Source organism: Danio aesculapii, chromosome 6 (genome assembly GCF_903798145.1).
Source record: "Danio aesculapii chromosome 6, fDanAes4.1, whole genome shotgun sequence".
NCBI classification, from domain to species: Eukaryota; Metazoa; Chordata; class Actinopteri; order Cypriniformes; family Danionidae; genus Danio; species Danio aesculapii.
In genome coordinates, this window is record NC_079440.1 from 11,723,145 (window position 1) to 11,744,504 (window position 21,360).

A 21,360-nucleotide genomic window follows, 5' to 3' on the forward strand; every position below is an offset into this window, starting at 1 on the left:
TAGGGATGCCACTAAACTCAATATAATATTGAACCATTCAGTATGACCTCCAATGTTCTGTACACATATGCAAATTATGTTTGTTTTTCTGTTTTTCAATTTATTTATTTATTAATTATTCTCTGAACTGGCTCTTTGCACAATTGAATGTACAGTGCTGTGCAAAAGTTTTAGGCCAACATTACATACAGTTGAAGTCAGAATTATTAGCCCCCCTTTTTAAATATTTCCGAAATGATGTTTAACAGAGCAAGGAAATTTTCACAGTATTTCCTATAATATTTTTTCTTCTGGAGAAAGTCTTATTTGTTTTATTTTGGCTAGAATAAAAGCAGTTTTTAATTTTTTAAGGTCAAAATTATTAGTCCCTTTAAGCAATTTTTTTTCGATAGTCTACAGAACAAACCATCATTATACAATAACTTGCCTAATTACCCCAACCTGCCTAGTTAACCTAGTTAATCAAGTTAAGCCTTTAAATGTCGCTTTTAGCTGTATAGAAGTGTCTTGAAAAATATCAAGTAAATTATTATTTATTGTCATCATGGCAAAGATAAAATAATTTAGTTATTAGAAATGAGTTATTAAAACTATTAAGTTTAGAAATGTGCTGAAAAAAATTTCTCTACCTTAAACAGAAATTGGGGAAAAAATAAACAGGAGGGCTAATAATTCAGGGGGGCTAATAATTCTGACTTCAACTGTTGTTTTACTGATACTGTAATGGATATTTGTGACCCTTTACCACAAAACCAGTCACAAGTGTAAATTCTTTGGTCAATTTCCTTTAAATTGAGATTTTTACAAGGTGAATAAATTATATTTCGGTTGATGTATGATTTAATAGGATAGGCGTTAGGTTAGAAATTGAATTATTATAATGTTTTAAGACATGTGAAAGACAACATTGGTAAGTAGGGATGCACCGATCCCGATACTTGGATCGGATATCGGTTCGATATCGCATATTTTTGCTGGATCGGGTATCGGCCAGCTGGGACTGATCCAAATCCGAACTTGCGTGTGCTATATTCTGTGTTTATAAGCTAACTAAGCCATGAAATTAGCCAATTATAAGGCACTAGAAAGTTGTCATGTAGGTCTACTACATCCCAAATGTTCTGAAGCCATTCTACAGTTTAATGTGAAGTACAAATGAATATTCACATGCTTAAATTCATGTTCAGTTCAGCGCTTCCCGCTGCTGCACCTTTCAATCATTCTCCATTCATTCACAATTCAAGCTGCGTGTCATATTCATGACAACATGAAAACTTTTTTTCAATACTATTTGTTTCTGTTAGTTTAAATAATCAGTGGAGAAATGGATGTAGTTTTGCATTAAATGAATTCATTTTGACCTGCAACAAGTAGTTCATTGCTGTTGCGTTGTGTCTGTTAGATCAGCAGTTCGCATTCGCAACACTGGAGTAGAGAGGGTTATTACCTGCTCTTCACACACAAAGTAGGCCTACCTGAAAGTTTAAATGAGAAAAGGCTCAATAAGACATTGGACAGATTCTCAACGCACTGATTTCTTCCCTTTGTGCTGCTGTTTTTAAAAGTGTCCGCAGAGACCGGAGAGCTGCTCGCTGTGTCTCAGTAATGCGTTAAGCGCTTCATTCACACACCGGCTGTGCAGACGCAATGTTTGCCTCTCCGTAAGATTATTCTCACAATAAGTTTCTGTTCTCTCATCCTTCCGACTGAGTTTATTCTTCCGTGGGGAATACTTTCAGTGCTGCGAATAGTTTGGAAAGCCTGGCTCATTGTAGTCAAAGTAGTTGATTAAATTAATAAAAGGGAAACTGACGGGTGCAATATCATTCACAGAAAAATTATTTAGCCTAATATAGGCTACTCTGAAACTGTCATTTTATTTATATTAACATTTTATTTAACAGACCAGTTTGTGTTTTGGTGCTGAAGCATATAAGCGGACCTTGTTTTGAACTTTCTCCGTGTCACTCACGGCAAGATTTGGTGAGTGATTATTGAGTAAAACTGGCCTCAAAGTTTAGTCTGCGTCAAACCTGCAGGAAAATATCAGGCTTGGCTAAAAGATTATTTTACCAATGATTAGGGTCAATAGTGGCAGCCTATTGCAGATTTCAAAGAAAAATCTTAATATTAAAAAAGGAAACGTAAGCTGGACCACAACAGAGCAATGTCATAGCGAATGCTCAAATATTGCAGCATAGTTTACATCAAGCATCATGTTTTTAGTTAGATTGTGTCATCTGTCATGTATAGTAGGCCTATAGGTCTGTTATTTTTTTACTAAAGAAGATATATTATTGGAGTTTAACACCAGAGCTATGAACTGTATTATACTTAGAAATCCCCATTGGTGAGATGCTGTTTGTACTGGTTGCGTTTCTACCAGTGTTGTTAGCAGTATTGTCTGAATTGAGGACTTCAGGGGTAATAGTTTTCATTTTCAGCATGATAATGATCGGCTAACCGCTGATCTGCAGTAAAATCCTTTTTGGAGGAGGAATACAGCTGATGAAACACAGACAGTCATAAAATGGCCTCCGCAGGTTCCAGACCTGAATATTATAAAGCAGAGATGCCCAAAGTAGGGCCCGTGGGCTAAAGCTGGCCCATGGTAACTTTTGATTTTGGCCCACCGTCCGTTATTTCGTTATTTATTGCGTTTGTAATCGATTAATGGTATCGGTTAAACGATTAAAAACTATTATTTTATATATTTTTAAAGTTTGACTGCATAACGGGCTGATCACCATGAACACGGGATAGATTTTTGCATTGAGAGGGGCATTTTTTGAATGGTTTATTAACGGCTACGAGTGTTTTACGCACTGCTTATGTGCCCTACGTGCCTCACGTTTTGCCGCGCTGTGTGCTCGAGCAGGAAAAGCGTGTTGCGTCAGTTGCGTCTTTTTCATTCTTCAATCAAATGAATGCACTGCAGGGTTTCTGTTGAGGTGACAGCAGGGTTTGTGCTGTCAAGGCGAACTTTAAATGATGGAGAGACTTGTGGTCGCTGTTTCAAGTTATCCAGAGCTATATTACTTTACAGATCTTAAATATCACAATATTATTAAATATTACAATTATAACATTGGCAGCAACATGACTCGTGCACAGTACGGGTTAGCTGATTCAGTCGTTTCCTAGTGACATACAAAAGAGCATGCGCTTTTTTCTTGTCAACATAAAAAGCAGTGCGGTGCGCCTCGCGTGTTTGGAGCCGCGTCATAAACTTAACAAACAGGCTATTGATGATTTAGTGTACAAACAACAAGCCAAGCTTTTTCCATTTGGAAAATTACAGTTATTAATAGTTCTTATATAATATCAGTTTTTAAAATAGCCTACATAATCTACCAATCAAACAAATCCAAAGATTTTCTTGATTTTTGTATAATGACAACTCATTATACCAAACTGAGGTTTTCATTTTATAGCTTATAAAATGTGTATGCAAATTAATGCAATGTCATATGTAAACAACAAAATTTTTATACATATACAAGTCAACATATGAACCTTGAGGTCCATTGTCATTTTCTTTCATCACACGCAGCGCGCACACATGAACCGCGAGTGAGACAGAGGAAATAAGTGATGTTTTATAAACAAATTTCGGGAGGAGCACGCGCAGAAGTTTCAGTATCAAATACGTCAATGTCAATTATTCTATTATCCAATCAGTTCTTGACCAAACCCCTATATATATCAAAGCTGTCTTACCTGCAGCATCTTACGACTTTAGCATCCCTCCACCACCCCGTCACCTCACCTCTTAAGCATTGCAATCCCGGGGGGAGCGTTCTGGGGCCGGGCTAGATACTTCGCTCGAATCCCAATTCCTCTCTGTTTCCTGATAAGGGGAATAACTCGAGTTGGGGTGTCTTCCCCGAGATCAGAGCCCTCTCCCCGGACAGCACGCCAAATACGCTTTATTCTGAAACTATTGCAAGTGTGAACTCTTGAAGTCATAATCATAAGACATTATCTTTAATCTAAGGACTTTTGTTAAAAATGTTGAGGTTTTGTGAAATAATAATAACAGCGGAGCATTAATTAAATGCATAATTCCTGTGGAGTGATCGATTTGAGGTAGCCTGAAGAAGAAAAGAACATGATTGGACAAACAGCAGACCCTCAGCCTCCTCAACTGTACCAGCTTCTGGTCCAAATGTCTTAAAAAGAAAGAGTTTGCAGGACTTTGCTTACAACCCAGAAAAAAAAAAAAAAAAATGAGTGATAATATCCTTGATTTCAGTTCAGTTCTTTAGCACTTTAAGCACTTGTTATTGTTTAGAAGAAAACACTTTATTTGACATAGTACTTTAAAATAAATGGTGCAAAGCATAATCATTGAAGAGAGTCTATCTCAGTCTCAGTTTACCAGTTTTTTAAGCACTTTAAGCTCTTGTTACTTTATTTTTGTTATTATTGACAATATTTAAAAATAAATCATAAATCGTCCTTCTGTGCAGTTCTCCAACTTCTCTCCAACTCCACTCACCATCCCCCACCCCCTAAAAAAACCCTTCAGGCTCAGGATTTTTTTACTTTAACCCTGAATATGCAATAATCGGTTTGGTATATGTTCGGCCTACATCCTTCAATCAAGTTGGTTTTTGGCCCTTTATAAGAAAAAGTTTGGGCACCCCTGTTAAAGAAGCTGTATGAGATTACCTAGACAGAAAAAAGAAAGATAAGACACTCTAAACCTAAAAAAATATTTTAGAAAAGAAAAAGGATAATCCTAAAAGAAATCTGATATTACACAGCACATTATTTCAGAAAATGTCAGGACAATTAGAACAAAACAGTTCAAGTGAAAAAGTGAAAGTGAAATGCAAAAAAGTAGAATCCAAATTTATTTTTAATACTAAAATAAAATAGTAAAATAGCTATATTATGGTAAATGCATTGGTGACATGAAATTAGATTTAGCATGCGTGACCTAAGATGATGAATTATGTAAATCATGTACAGAATCACTTATATATGCATGCACACATATGCACATACAGACACGTCCATGTACTGTACTGCATATATTCCTGCATGCACAAGCATTTGCTATATGTACTGATGCAACATCTGACACGTGACCCTAGACTCACAAGCTGTTGTTTTTAGATCTTTGCATGCAACGATGTTTCTCCTACGGCAGAACAAATATCAAGTGCAGAGAGTATTAGAGGAAGTGACACGGACTCTGACTCATAGAGTAGACTGAGATTGCCTCAGCGTCCTCGAGGGACGGCAGTATTGTGCTTGGCCTTCAGTCAATACTTCCAACAATACACTCCACTTCCTGTGGCCATCGCCTTCAGGGGCTTTTTGTCATACCTTCACCGGTTCTCTGTCAGGACTGTGTTGTTTCTTTGATGTGACTGGATCCCTTCCAGGGCCTCTTTAGACAGAAACGAGGCCTGCTCCACCATTTAGTTTGTGCAGTGAACTAAAGAACTTTGACTTCTGAGTGAGGAAGTTTGTTGAACCTTCTCAAAAATCCCCTGAGCATTTTTAAAAGACTTTTTTAGGCTCCGACTTGTTGTTAGGATGTGTAAAATGCTTTTCTTTTTTTAAGGAAACATCACAAATTAGGTGAAATAAATAAATAGCTTTTAGCAAAATATGTATATTTATTCATTGATTTTCTTTTCGGCTCAGTCCCTTTATTAATCAGGGGTTGCCGCAGTGGAATGAATCGCCAACTTATCCAGCATATGTTTTACACAGTGGATGCCCTTCCAGTCGCAACCCATCACTGGGAAACCTATATAAATAATATTTTTAAATGAATATGAAACATATTCAGATGTTTTTTTAATGCATTTGGCTGAACTTATGAGTACTTTTGACATACTTTAATAGGACTTAAATACATCTTTGTACACATTTGTACTTTTTCTATGTTTTAAAAGCTAAGGCACACTACTACATGTACTTTAATACTTATTTTAAAACATTATCAAATTACTTTTAACAAAATTGACCTTTTTTTAACCTCAGTATGGTAATGAAGATACGTGTAAGTAATAAGTAATTTACAGTGTCAAAGATTCATAAAAAATATACACTAACTGACAAAAGTCTTTAGTCGTCGATTCCAGTTGTAAGAGCAACAAATAATAGCTTGACTTCTAGTTAATCATTTGGAAAAGTGGCAGAAGATTTTTGTAATAAATCATCTGTTAAACTGCATCACAATCATCACAAATACTGCAGAAGAGCTTTTGGAACCCACATGGACCCAAGATTCTCATAGAAATCAGTCAAGTTTGGTAAAGGAAAAATCATGGTTTGGGGTTACATTTAGTATGGGGGCGTGTGAGAGATCTGCAGAGTGATTGGCAACATCAACAGCCTGAGGTATCAAGACATTTGTGCGGCCCATTACATTACTAACCACAGGAGAGCGCAAATTCTTCAGCAGGATAGCGCTCCTTCTCATACTTCAGTCTTCACATCAAAGTTCCAGAAAGCAAAGAAGGTCAAGGTGCTCCAGGATTGGCCAGCCCAGTCACCATACATGAACATTATTGAGCATGTCTGGGGTAAAATGAAGGAGGAGGCATTGAAGATAAATGCAAAGAATCTTGATGAACTCTGGGAGTCCTGCAAGAACACTTTCTTTGCCATTCCAGGTGACTTTATTAATAAGCTCCCAAGCTCATGGGAGTCATACACAATATTAGTTATTTTTCCACTGCACCAGGACTTTATATTCTATACTGTACATTATTTCTGTTAAGTGACAAGACTTTTGTCTAAGCAAAGTCAGACCTTACTGTCCTAATTAAATCATTAAAAATGAAGGCATGGTCATATTTCATTTTGGTAAAATAAGCGTTATCTAGAGGCCTTTATCTTTCATATAAGCCACTTCTGATACCAAATGACCAACTAGATGTTATTATTTGTTGTTCCTAAAACCTGAATAGGCGACAAGACTTTTTTAGGTAGTGTAGATTTGTCCTTTTGTTAACAGTGTCCACCTGGTGTGATAATGAACATGCTTATGAAAGTTTACTTTTAAGAGTTTTCCCGTTTATTCGAGACAGACAATGCAAAGTAATATTAATTAATAAAAAAACTTTACACGAAACAAAAACATTGTGCATTAATGAAGTCTGCGTCACAGGTGAGTGGTGTTGACAAACCACCTGTAGAAACTCTCTCTCTCTCTCTCTCTCTCTCTCTCTCAAAGAAAAACCTTCCAATTACACTAGCACTAAATTCTCTAAGTACAAACAATTCCTTTGTATAATTTACACTTCTTGTCTGTATTGCCTCTTCTTGTTGAATTGCTGAATGCCTCCTCTATTGTAAGTCGCTTTGGACCAAAGCGTCTGCTAAATGTAAAAGTAATATGTGTGGTTTCAGGTCTTGGATTGGATTGAAAACCACGGAGAAGCATTTCTCAGCAAACACACAGGAGTTGGGAAGTCTGTACACAGAGCGAGAGCGCTACAAAAACGGCACGATGACTTCCAGGAGGTGGCACAGGTTGGAAACGACTTGCTTTATGTTGTGTGTATTTTGATTGGACAGGAGCAAACCAGCACGAACTGTGAAATCTTTCCTCAAACTGTTGAGTTTTTCTTCTTTATATTCACGGGAGATGTTGTAAATGTACTCTTCTCTCTCTCGCTCACTCCAGAACACTTATACTAATGCGGATAAGCTGTTGGAGGCGGCGGAGCAGCTGGCTCAAACGGGCGAGTGTGATCCTGAAGAGATTTACGCCGCTGCTCATCACCTGGAGGTCAGAGTTCAGGAGTTTGTGCGGAGGGTGGAGCAGAGGAAGCTACTGCTGGATATCTCAGTGTCTTTTCACACCCACACCAAAGAGGTAGAGCACACACACACACAACACAGGACTTCTTAAATAACTAGTTGTGACTGATCTCTGTTCATGCGTGAAAGATTTTGTTAGTAGCTCTCAAATCCACTTACTGACTGATCGCACTAATTATAAACAAAAGTGAATGGACAAAGCCAACATAATGAGATACTATTTAAACAGAGGCTAATATTTCTGACTGTAAAGGAGCACACACTTTGCAACTATTTATCAATGCCCTAATAGTACCCAAAATGCCAGTAACCATGTAGCAACTTACCAATCCCCAAAGGTACTTTTACACCTAGACATTTGTTTTGGAACCTGGCACATTTGCGGCGTTAGCCTGGTTTGTTTGGCATATGTGAACACTGTAGTTGTACGTTGATCCATGTCAAAACAGTCGGTCCGAGACCGCCTGAATGAGGTGGTTTCGGCTTGGTTAAACGAACTCTGGAGTGGATCACTTGTAGTGAGAAAGCAATATGATCCAACAAACTAATGAACCAGGCTATATCACAGTGTATAATGGTTATGCAATAGTCTTTTATTATGAGTAGGGTGGGATGTCATCATTTATACTGGTAAATGTGTGTTTCATGTCGAATATGAAAGTGAAAGCATACTGAATTATTACCAAGTGCAGTTTAACCCTTAGGAAATTTGACCTAAATTACAATCTCATATTTTTTTCCATATTTTCATCTTATAGTATTTTTTATTAGGCCTATTGTTTTGTTCATTTCTGAACTGACACCTCAAAAGAAAGATCAAAATCAGCTGCTTCATGATCTGACCGCAATCTCGGTTTATCTGTTTATTCTCTATAAAGCCTATAATGCATTGTTGTAGCCACGTTATTAAGCTCATAATTAATAATTCAAACAAAAGTTATTAAATGTCAATTGAAATGAGGCTATGTATGAGAAAGTCTTACCTCTGATTTATATTTGGTGACTGTCTGTGGATGTCACCATTCAAAATAAGTGCAGCTTTCGCTTATAATGTCTTATTTCTCATCGTCATATATTCATATGTTCACACTTAGATATGCTTGACGTTAATAGCAGATTTGGCATGCTGTCCCGGGAGAATACCCTGAGTTTGGAGATAATTGAGCCCAGGGCTTCTGCCTGGTCAATAAGCATGTAAGGATGTCCGAAATCAGGTCTCGAGAGCCCCCCCTGGTAAAAGGAGGAAAAGGAAAGGACGGGGTGGAAGGGGTGATTCTTCCAAAACAAAGATAAGGCAGTAGGGTGAAATCGACCTATTTATTGTAGGCTTGAATCAATCTGATTGGATTATTGCTAATTATGGATGAGAGACCAGCTGTGATCAATAATATCACATGCTTCTCTCGAAATTAATTTGTAAAGCTTCACTTAAGATAATGACGTAAGACAGCTGAGTGGAATCCGACTGTGAAAAATAAACCGTAAAACTCTGACCATTGTGAGGAGAGTTTACCCGCACATGACGATTGAATAATTTTGATCCACTTAGAAACTTTGCCATGTGAAAGGGAAATTCACCAAGAAGAAAAAGCACCATTGTAACAATTTTAATCCCTGTTTTGGAATAAAACAATTGATCTACAGGTGTAAAAGCAACCTCAGCAAGCACGTGGTATAAAATACTACCAGCCTACTACACACCTGAGCGACCATCTAGCAACATCTTAGCGATCACCAAACAGTTTGTATTTATTTATCCCTTATTTTTCCAGGAAGGTCACATTGAGATAAACAGAAATCTCTTCCTCCAGGGAGTCCTGGCCAAGATGACCATACAGAAAAGATTCACAACAAATATTTGGAAAATATGACATACAACTCACAAAACTAATATTATATTATAAACAAAATGATCATACATTAAGCTCTTAATTGCAACAACATTGATCCAGCATTAGCCATGTCTACTTATGATATGTATCTGTGTGCTTGTTTTTGTGGCTTGGCTTATAAATCGATCAAGTTTATTATGGTAATTAAAGTAGCAACTACTGTATAGCAAGTTTTATATAGCATATAGCAAGATTTATTTTGGTTTATAATGAACTTATACTTGTTTGCTGCAAGATCTGGCAACTCAGATGAGTCACAATTCGCACCTCTTTTGCTGTTATTTCTTGCTTCATGCAGTTGATTATTGTGCACACACAGAAGAGAGACTCATTTCTAATCTACAGTATGTTAAATATGCCACTAAAAACTATTTTTGAAGAGGGTTTTGTGAACGTGGTTTTCACTACTCCATTATTCCCTGATTTCAGATTTAGACATAGACAAAATATCTAGCTCTTTAGCATCTTTTAAGCAACAATGTTGCAACCAATTAGCATTACTATAGCAAATACTGCCAAGTACAGCCTAAATCACCAATTGCCTAGAGCAACCAGCAACACCACCACAGTAGCTCCCTAGCAGCATCCTCGCAACCACACCACAATGCCATTGCAGCTATCCAGAAGATCTTGGAAATAACCTCCTGGTTGCCAGGCAACACTCTGACAATAACCTATCAATGTTTTAGGATGACTGCAACAAGTACCCTGAATATACCACCCAGAAGACCAAAGCAACTGCAAAGGAAATACTAATGGCCTTTTCAACCATGACTGTAGTTCTATCTGACGTGTCTGTCTCTATCTGTACTACAGTACTAGGCATCCATAAAATGGTCATTTTCATAATTAAAACAAATGTTTCATCAACTAATCAATTCTTTTTTTCTCTGATTAATTAGTAGGCTTTAATTGATTATTTAAAATGTTTAGTCAGATAAAATATTTATAATAATAATAATAATAATTCCTCACATTTATATTGTGCGTTTGTGGACATTTAAAGTGCTTTGCACATTTTTGGGGATAATCTCCTCATTCACCACCAATGTGCAGCATCCACCTAGATGACGCAACGGCAGTCATATTGCACCAGACTGCACACTACACAACAGCTGATTGGTGGAGAGGAGACAGAGTGATGAAGCCAATTATGATATGGGGATGGTTAGGAGGCAAATATAGTCAGGATGCCGGGCTTAAACCCCTACTTTTTTTTGAAGGACATCCTGGGATTTTTAATGACCACAGTTGAGTTTAATGTCTCATTCGAAAAACGGCGCTCACTGAGCAGTGTAGAGTCCCCATCAATATACTGGGGTATTAGGAAACACACAGACTGCAGGTTGAGCGCCCCCTGTTGGCCTAACTAACACCACTTCTGACAACCTAGCTTTTCTATGTGGTTTCCTATTCAGGTACTAACTGGTGCAGCTTGGCTTAGCTTCAGCGGGCAACCATGTGAGAGTTGCAGAGAGCTAACTGCCGGCATAATAGTTGTGAGATTGAATTACACCTTTGTTTCAGCTTTTGATAATGTCGCCAAGTACACCATAGCAACTCCCTAGCAAGATCCTTGAAACCACACCACAATGTCATTGTAACAACCCAGAACATGTTGGAAACAGCAACCTAACAAGCACTCTGTTAACCACCTTGTTTCCAAGCAACAGACAATCAAATATCAATATATCTGACTGTGGATCTGTCTGTCTGTCTGCCTGCCTCAAGCTGTGGTCATGGATGGAGGACTTACAGAAGAGCCTTGTGGAGCCGGTGGTGAACTCTGAGTCTGTTGATGCGGTTCAGGAGCTGATCCGACAGTTTCAGCAGCAGCAAAGCAGCACACTGGACGCCACGCTCAATGTCATCAAAGAAGGAGAAGAGCTCATTCAACATCTGCGGTGAGTATGACAACACTCAGATCTGTGTTTAGTACTATGCATGCATTGAATTGTCATTTTAATAATCAAGTAATACAATCAATGTGTGATCAACCAATAATCAACAATGGATTTTTTTAAAATCTGTTTATTAAACTTTTACAAAAAAAGCAGGATAGTTGTACAGGAAAATAAAAAAACACAAATATTACACACAATAAAAATGAATTAAATTAAACTTAATGAAATATTAAAAAGCAAAGTTACAATTGTATAAAAAATACATGTTGGATCATTATGATTTAGAAATTATGAATCAAGAATATACAATCCAAAAATCTAAATACAATGCAGTTAGATCCATTCAATCAAAGGCTTAGAATGTCTGTAGAAGTAGTAGTACTGGTGGGCGACACTGTGGCTCAAGAAACCCCTATCTTTCAGAAAAAGTACTAGAATGGGCATTTATTGTAAACCTAATTTTTTCAAAATGAATGAAGCACATTACATCGCACATCCAGTTGTCAAAAGTCGGAGGGAAACTTTCCATAGCAGAAGAATGCTGATAATGTCATTTTAATGAACTTCAAGCCCACTAAACAGACCAGTCTCCTTTAGGCTTTCTGCGCTCCATAGAAGCCATCAATAGTCTAACTGCTCTAATTATTGCTTTCATTATGGCTGGTCATTGACACAGTTTTTAATGAGGAGTATACTGTATTATACCATATTTTACAGCATATTCAAATGTTAGTTCTGTCTTTTTGTGATCAATTCATGTCATCATTAGGCGCCTTGTGTAATTTTTTTTTTTGTTGCAGAAGCCACCTTATGTTCTCAATATCTCTTCATGAAAACCACTGCTGAGCAATTCCATGCAAATGTCAACCTTGTCATGAAAAAAAGTTTTCACCAAAATAGTGAAACTCTTAAGTTTTTTTGTGTTGGCTTGAGTAAAAATACTCAAAAATGTCTCTGTTAATGTTTTCAAACAATTATATTTGATTAACCAAAGTCACACAAGTGGCAATTTCATATCTGTCACATCTATAATGGGGAGATGCCAAATCAGGGCTGCGCAATATTGGAAAAATCTGATATTGTAATATTTTATTTTTCAGCAATAAATATTGCAGTATGGGATGTTTTCATAAGATAATTTGAATAGCACTATTTAGTGGTTTTCTATGGAGTCCAACAGAATATCTAGGTACAGAGATTGAATAATCACATTGCAAAAGAAACTTTTCTTTCTTTGCTTTGTCTTGTTTCTAGTCCAAATAATATTGTTTTGCAACGTTTCCTTTTCAGGTTTTTTCCTAAAACAAACAAATCTGCAAGTAAAATAATCTGGTTTTCACATCGAAATGTAGATATCTGGACTAGAAACAAGACAAAAATTCTAAGTAAAAAAAACATTTATTTTTGCGTAAATTAAATTCTATTTAAATACCGTAATTAAAAACAGTTTTGTAGCTCCTGGTCAAGTGTAATTCAGACTCAACATTACATATCCTGTGATGTGACTATTGCGAATATTGTGAAATCAATTAGGGTTGGGTCGATAGACGATGCCGTTATCCATCGCCGATGGCCGATAGGCATCAAGATGCTAAACCGGCATTGAGATCCTCATTTACACTAATATGTCCTAGTTTTAGAATAAGAACAATCCACGTCCACACTGGCGTTTTACCTAGCATTTCTGTAAAGATCTCCCTCTATACAGCTGAAAACGCACATCACGTGACTACACACACACACACACACACAGGCACACACTGCAGCATATGCGGATGTCTGAGCTCCAGGCTGTCAGCAGGTGACTGACCCCAGAAAGCAGTGCACGTCGGACAGTTTATCAAGGATACCGCTGGATTGTGTCTCACTATAGTTGTTAAACATGATATTTAATTCATCTTGTCTCTATCTAACGACTCTTCGGTCTTTTGAATCTGTCAGGTAACGTGTCACAGCGTCAGTACACTGCTTCAGTCTTTTGGTAATTAATTATACTTAGTAATTTTAGCGAAAACCTCAGATACTGTTGGTTGGTATCTGTTGGTTGTGCACCTTTTTTACCAGCCAAGTTTGTCGATGCCCTTATGACGACACAGATCACTTTGCCTATTCATGCCTATTCAAAAAGTGATGGACAGGTTCTATAAAGAGACAACTTTTGATTAGCATTGTTTCTTTTGGATTGTGCAGTTTAATTCACTGAATTTCTACAATGTATGTTGTACACTGTAAACTAGGGATGGGGATTGTTAAGGTTTTAATGGTATTACTACTTTTATTGATACCACTTTTCGGTTCGGTACTTTAACGGTTCTCTTATCTGTACTTTTTGTAGTGTTTTTTTAATGAAAAAAACAAACAAATTAAACAGAATTAAAAACACTTTATTTTATTATTAAGTTTTTAATGTAAAAAAAAAAAAACGAAACCAATAATTGTAAAACAAAAAAAAAAGTTATTTTTCCTGTAAAAGAATGTGCAATGGGTTGAAGGAAAATGGCTCTCAGTTTTAACTATTCTTCTGAAGAAAAATCAACCTGTTTGCCTTTTCTGGCAGAAGTCAGGATCTTTCTTGGTTTATTTTGCTCCCTGCAGTTGAAAAACGCTCTTTGAGTTGCAAAATGCAGTTAAATAAGATAATGTTTAAGAATTTTTTATATTAACGCATTCATATAAATGAGTTAACGTTGTTTTGGGAATTAACTGTGTTTTAATACAGTTTTGGAGCATCTTGCAATGTAAAAATAAGCTGTTTATTATAAATTCATAATAAGCATAGTTTATTATTAGGCTATTTATAGGCTATATTTGTAAATACAGTTGATGTAAAAGCATTTTTAATGTTTAAGATTTATTTAGGCTACTGCAAAAATACTGTTTTCATTGAATGTGTGTGTTTATTTAACTATTAATATTATACTAATTTAGGTGACTGACTGCTGGTATAACGATGTGGATGATGTAAAGTTACTGTTAGTAGCTAGGCAGTCAAAAACTTTAAATTTGTCTTTCTGTTATTCTGTTAATGCACTTTTAAAAGAGTTTGCTTGCGTTTCCGCTTATACAAGAAAACAACTGGTTGCGTTTGTTGCAAAGGGCATTGTCGATTGGTTCACTCCGCAAGTCTATGAGCTGTGTGTGCACATGTCGCTAGCTATGTGTGTGCGCTTAACTGTGAAGGCTTTTATACTTGACGTGCTCGTCGGAAACACGAGCATTTCTCATGTGAGATTGTCAACTGTGCTGACGAATATCAAATATGGCAAATTAGAAAAAGTTGGTCAGTTAAATTATGCAAATTAAAGTAATGTTTATTCAGCAATAACTCTCCAGTACCGATAGCAGGACTGTTAGCTTCGGTATTTTATAATGTAGCACCGATAAAGTACCAAGTTTCGGTACCCATCCCTACACTCTCAGAAATAAAGGTACAAGAGCTGTCACTGGGGTGATACCTTTTCGAAAGGTACATATTTGTTCTTAAAGGGTCCTTATTAGTACCTTAAGGGTACATATTAGTACCTAAAAAGTACAAAAGTGTACTTCTTGAAATGTTTAAGTGCTAATATATACCTTTCAGATACCAATACCTTGTACCTTTTATTTCTGAGAGTGTACTGTAAACTGGCAGACGTTTTTGGTCACATCCGTAACGCGTGTTTCCTCATTTAATAAATATAAAATGTTTACAGATTGATATTTTTATGCTCCCACAACGTTGTTTTTTGGAAAATGCAAACAAATGTTTCAATATAATGTTAACATATACTTTCTAGTCGTGATTTTATCTTTTGAGACTTTACTTTAAATGTAACATCTATAACACTGGAATTGCCCCGCTCTGAATTTTTAATTCCAAATGTTTTCAAATTTATTAGCAAAATAACACAGAAACAGCTTTGAAAAAGAATGAATTTTGCAACCGAGCTAACCTGAACAGTTTTCAGTTTTGCAGATCAATTCTAATTATATTCTTTTCATATTGCATGTGAACGGGTCTGCACGTGCGATGTCATGCTGATATACTGGTTGCGGATTAACGTGGCCTCTATTGATATTGATTTGCTCTTGGATGTGTTGACGTGGGTTTGTGTGTGCTCAAACAGGGACTCAGCGTTGGCCTGTAATAAGCTGCCACATGCCAGCTCCGTGGCTCATATCGAGGGTGTTCTTCAGCAGTTGGATGAGGCTCAGGTTCATATGGAGGAGCTTTTCCATGAGCGCAGGATCAAACTGGACATCTTCCTGCAGCTCCGCATCTTTGAACAGTACGCCCTGGAGGTGTGTGTATATGTGTGTGTGTTTGATGACGGGCTGAACCGAAGTCATTATCAGTCTACCTTTATTTGCACAGATGTGCTTCTGCGCTGCCTGTATTTGCAAGCATGTACAGTTGAAGTCAGAATTATTAGCCGTAGATTTTAAAGTATTACTACTTCCTCAATACATTACAGATTTGCTCACTGAAAACAAGCAGATCCCTCAGACCATTAGGATCAAGTAAATTAGATATTTTAAGAGTTCATTCAAAGCAGGGTGAATCCTCCTTCAGCTACTAACAGCGCCCCCTGCTGCTGGAATCAGCTTCGAGAAATGATCAGATGTGCTCCAACATTAGTCACATTCAAATCAAGACTGAAAACACATCTGTTTAGCTGTGCCTTTACTGAATGAGCGCTGTGCTACATCCGACGGATCACACTATTATGTCTTTCTTTTCATTTTTGTTCCTTTAAAACCTATTTGAACAACACATTTTAATCTGTTTCTATTCTGTTTTTAATCATTTTTTAGTTTTTACAGTTTTTATTTTCTTGTTTCTTTTATTCTTGTTTATGTAAAGCACTTTGAATTACCATTGTGTGTAAAATGTACTATATAAATAAACAGTGCTTTATTATTTTAGTATAAATTATATACTCGTATTGTTTTCATTTCGTTCTAAAGTAGTGTAGTAACTACCCCCTACACCTCATAGATATATACACTAGATATCACATACGGACCCTGAGCATGCGTCATTAGCGCCGCCATATTTGTACAGTGCTCCCTGGACAAATGTCATTCAACCGCACTAGTCAAGACTAAAGCCGATCTGATAATGCTGGACTTTAGCACTGCGTATGGGTGTAGTAACAAGCAAATGAAAAAAACAAAGCATAAAGACAGAATATTTCATAGGTAAGATTTCGTTTTTTACATTTTTGTATGTTACGAGCTTTTGTGCTAAACAAGTAATGATATTAATAATAATACAGTCACTTAATGCACTGACCATAAGGAAAAGTAGCACCAACTTGCACTAAATACTAGACTTATGCTAGTTTGTTGATGTAAATCAAATATGACAACAAGATGCTGCCAGAAACTTGTATTATTGTCGGCTAAGTGATCAAGTCGTTCATAACGGCGATCCATTTACAAACGAATCGCTCCCTCTCTCAGAATGAAGTGAAACAGGAGAGGGGCTGTGTTTCAGAACACGGATTGGATCAAATTGAACAGGGAGGGAGGATAATATATTTCACAAACACACACTCATTTTCAGCTCTGGATGGCCAGACCTCCACTGCACCTTGGTCCCACATTAATTTCAAAGGAGTGCTACCCTGTACTAAAATGGCGGCTCTGTTGATGCATTTCTTTCATATAGCGTAGGCAACATCTAATGTAAATATCTATGCCTACACCTTAGCGGCAGCATACTAACACCCAAACAAATTTTCCTGGTAATGATCTAAGACACCTGACTAGCAACAACTGCCTAACAACCACTCAGAACAACAAAACAAGTACCTAATAACACCTTTGCAGCCTTTTAACAAGAGTTTATGGACCTGTTTGCACCCGGTCCCTTCATGTGTTTTTTGTGATTGGATATCTATCTGATTTGTGAAAACGGTTCCATTTAGCCACATAAAAGTGTTACATATAAATAAATATGGCCACATATAAATCGGATCGTGAAATATATAATATGCTACATGCTAATTTTACAAGGTTATGTCAACTAAAGCGTCAGATACAACACATTTTGTATTGTTTTTTTTACAGAAATGTAAGCTATATATGAAGAGTTCAGATGCAAAAACCTCTAAATTCTGTCTGAAATTTCCATTGAAAATTAAAACTTTTTTTAGCCTCCTTTGCTTATGTTGAGTTATTTCATTTTAAAGACCATGAAAAGGACTTATCCTTTGCCGTAAAACTGAAATTACCGAACCTCAACACAGGAGCCTGATAAAAATGCTAATTTTAGAAGAAAATTTCAGATGGCATTTTTGCATCTGAACTCTTCATATCTTTTTTGACAAGGAAAATATTTCATGCTTAATTAGGCTTTGTTCTAGTTTTATCATTTAATGATTAATGACTGGGCAAAAATAAAATGAAACAAAAAACATAAAGCGAAACAAACATCCCAAAAAGCTCTCTAGATACCACTTATAACTAGGACTTTGCTTGCTTTCCTAATCTGCAACTGCCTCTCTGGCTATACCACTAACTGTACTCTCTCTTTTTAAAAAAAAAAAACCTACATTACTAATGCTTTGCTTCTTAGACTTTTCTTAGACTTACCTGAAACGTGCCTATAGCACTTATTCACTGTTGCTCTTATAGTTGTGTAAATTGCTTCCTTGTCCTCATTTGTAAGTCGCTTTGGATAAAAGCAAATGTAATGTAAATGTAGGACCTTTTTTGCTATTTCTGCAGAGAATTTTGGTAAAAATCTGCGGATTTCTGCGGAATTATTTCGGGAGTATCATAACTAAAACCTTAATATGTGAAAAAAATATATCTTTTTAACTGTTATTTAATGTTTAAAATGCAAATTCAATTAGATTCACTTTATTTGGTAAACAAAGCAAGTGTCTCATGTAACATATCTACTAAAAGAGAAAATATTACTTTACAAACTGTATTGCACATAAATTAGATGAACATTTTCACATTAGTCAATAATATTACTGTAATTAGTTTAAAAACTGAATAAATATAGATTTACACACATTTACTCAAGTAAATAAACAGAATCAATGATGGGCTAAAAATCTGCGGAATTCTGTGTGCGCAGATTCCGTGTGGGCCTACTTATAACACAACAGCAGCTGCCTTTTTAAAATATCAACCGCCTAGCAACAGAATACATTTTTTACTTTTTATTTATTTTAGTTTTAGTCATTTTAGTATTTATAAATTATTAGCCTAATTGAACAGTTCTAATTTTAAGATTTATTTTAAATTAAACTGATAGTTCACCTAAAAATGACACTTCTGTGATCATTTACTCACCCTTTACTTGTTCAAAACTCGAGTTTCTTTCTTCTGTTAAACACAAAAGAGGATATTTTAAAGAAAGCTAGCCATTGACTTCCATAGTATTTGTTTTTCCTACTATGGAAGTCAGTGGTTACAGGTTTTCAGCGGATTTTTTCAAAATATCTTCTTTTGTGTTGAACAGAAGAAAAGAAACTCATAAAGCTTTGGAAACACTTGAGTAAATCGTGAGTCTATTTTAATTTTGGGTGAACTATCCTTTTAACTAGGGATGCTCTGATCAGGATTTTTGCAGCCGATACAGAGGACCAATTCCTTGTTATGTTGATCGACCGATACCAAGTACCTATTCTAATGCTTCAAGCTTTATAATACATAAAGTACATTTTTCCTCATTTACCAAAGAGAATAAATTATCGCTGTTGCATATAATTGCTTAAACATGTCTCTTGTAACCATTTAATGTGAACATGTAAGGATCAGAAGCAGCTTTACAGAAAATAACAGATAAAACAGATACTAAAAAATTGGTAAGAAAAATCACTAACAAAGCAATTTGGAAATGATGGAAGAAGAATTCAATATGTCTTAATGAAGTTTGGAGCGTATATTTAATCCATAAGAAGTTAAAATGCGCACCTATAAATCCATTACTACTTTACTAAAAGGAAATAGGTCTATAAAGTACTGTTTATTGCAATAAGTATATTACGATAAGTTATAATATTAAATATTCAAGTAATTATTATTACATTTTTTTATTTCCCTAATATTATCCGCCAGGTTATAATTTACTTTACTTAACATTCAGTTCTGATATGTAAAAATATATTTCAGTTCTTTTATGTCCTCTGCTTGTAAACTCATAAGCAAACAATTGTGATCGGTTCATGAGATCGGCCTGATTAGAGAGTACTGATTGAGTCATGGAATGTGACTATCGGCCGATACCAATTGATCGGAGAATCTCTACTTTTAACATGAATCATATTACATCAAAGCCCTTTTATGATACTTATTTTCAGTTGTTTAGATTATTTTTTTGTGTATATGAGTGTAGGCTGGTAATATATGTCCTCTGTTTCATAGGTGATGGGTGAGCTGGATGCCTGGAAACAGGATCTGATGCGACAGGCGACTGATTTTAACACAGAAGAGCTCACTCTGGCTGAACAGCGACTACACAGACACACCGAGCGCAAACTCGCCATGAACAACATGACCTATGAGGTCATACAGCAGGGACAGGATCTCCATCAGTACATCATGGAGGTTCAGGCTTCAGGTGAGGAGCTGCTTTTAAATAATACAGATGTGGAGACTGGAAGGACACAGATAGGTACTACAATGTTCCTTGGATGTTCCTATGTGATGTCACTATTAGTTTAACGCTTTGCCGATGTTTGTTTTGCATGTGTTTGGTCATGGAATTATTGAGGATTGTGGTGTAATTTCCCTCCAACAAACCGTGGAATGATCTGACTTACGAATAGTTTCTTTGACAAGCAGGTACATTTTAATCAATCGAATTACACAACATGCTAATTAATTACTCAATATTCATGGATCCTGATGATGTCCATATAAAATGAACAGACATTACGGTAGCAGATTGTGGAAAATCACCAACTTCTCAAGCCGTTATTTTGGGATTGTCTATGCAGTGTATTGTTTGTTTTGTTTCCATGTAATTAAGCATAAGCCTATCACAAGCGTACAGTCCATAGCAATCCATATGTGTCTGCTGTAGACAAAAGGCCCTTCACACTAAAACACGTTCTTGTATTCTGTTTTAACATCCATGCTTTGTGTTCCATTTTGTGCCGTCTGATCTCTGAAAGTGCGATCTTTTGTTGTGGCGCGTTGCCTGTGGAATTGCAAGACATAAATTTGGTGCTTTAAGCTTTATTTGCTGTGACGTTGGTTAAAACAGAATCTGTATGTGGGTTAGGGTGCAATGTTATTGCACAGTTATAGTATTTATAAATATTTTGGAACTAGCTTCAGTTTTTGGTTGTTGAGTTTTCATTGTAATCCTTGTGTACTGTTCAAATTGACTACGCTTGTTATGTTGGGGGCTGTTTTTGCCCCATTGACTTCCATTATAATGACATTTTTTGATTGCAAAGCCATGACACCATATTATCATACATTCTTAGTTGTTGGTGGTTTTCCCTTTTGGGAAAAGGTAAAATGTGTGATTTTTACTGTTGATCATCAGCTGGCACCCTTTAGATAGGCCTGTGCTTATCAGCTTTTGGCTTTTTATGGAGTTCTATGGAGTAAAATAGCTAATTAGAGTGTGTGCGCATAAATACACTTGCTATGTTTTAGGGATTGCGCCGACTAATCGACTAGTCAACTAGTCAACTTTAATACTCTGCCGCGACTCTTTTCAAATGACGTTAGGTGCGTTCGACATGAAGCACGGTTGCAGCCGGTGATCAACCTGATTAGCCGAGCTTAGGCGGGGGCGGAGTTGAAAACTGAAAACT

At 36.4% G+C, this 21,360-nt stretch overlaps 1 protein-coding gene across 1 annotated transcript in view; it reads left to right on the forward strand.

Annotated features, from left to right (window-relative positions):
- Positions 1-21,360, forward strand: part of kalrnb (kalirin RhoGEF kinase b) — a 219,685-nt gene that overhangs the window by 48,421 nt on the left and 149,904 nt on the right. The window contains 5 exon segments of the mRNA XM_056459523.1: positions 7,378-7,500; positions 7,655-7,846; positions 11,415-11,587; positions 15,694-15,868; positions 19,955-20,150. Coding sequence (XP_056315498.1) covers positions 7,378-7,500; positions 7,655-7,846; positions 11,415-11,587; positions 15,694-15,868; positions 19,955-20,150 — 859 coding nt within the window.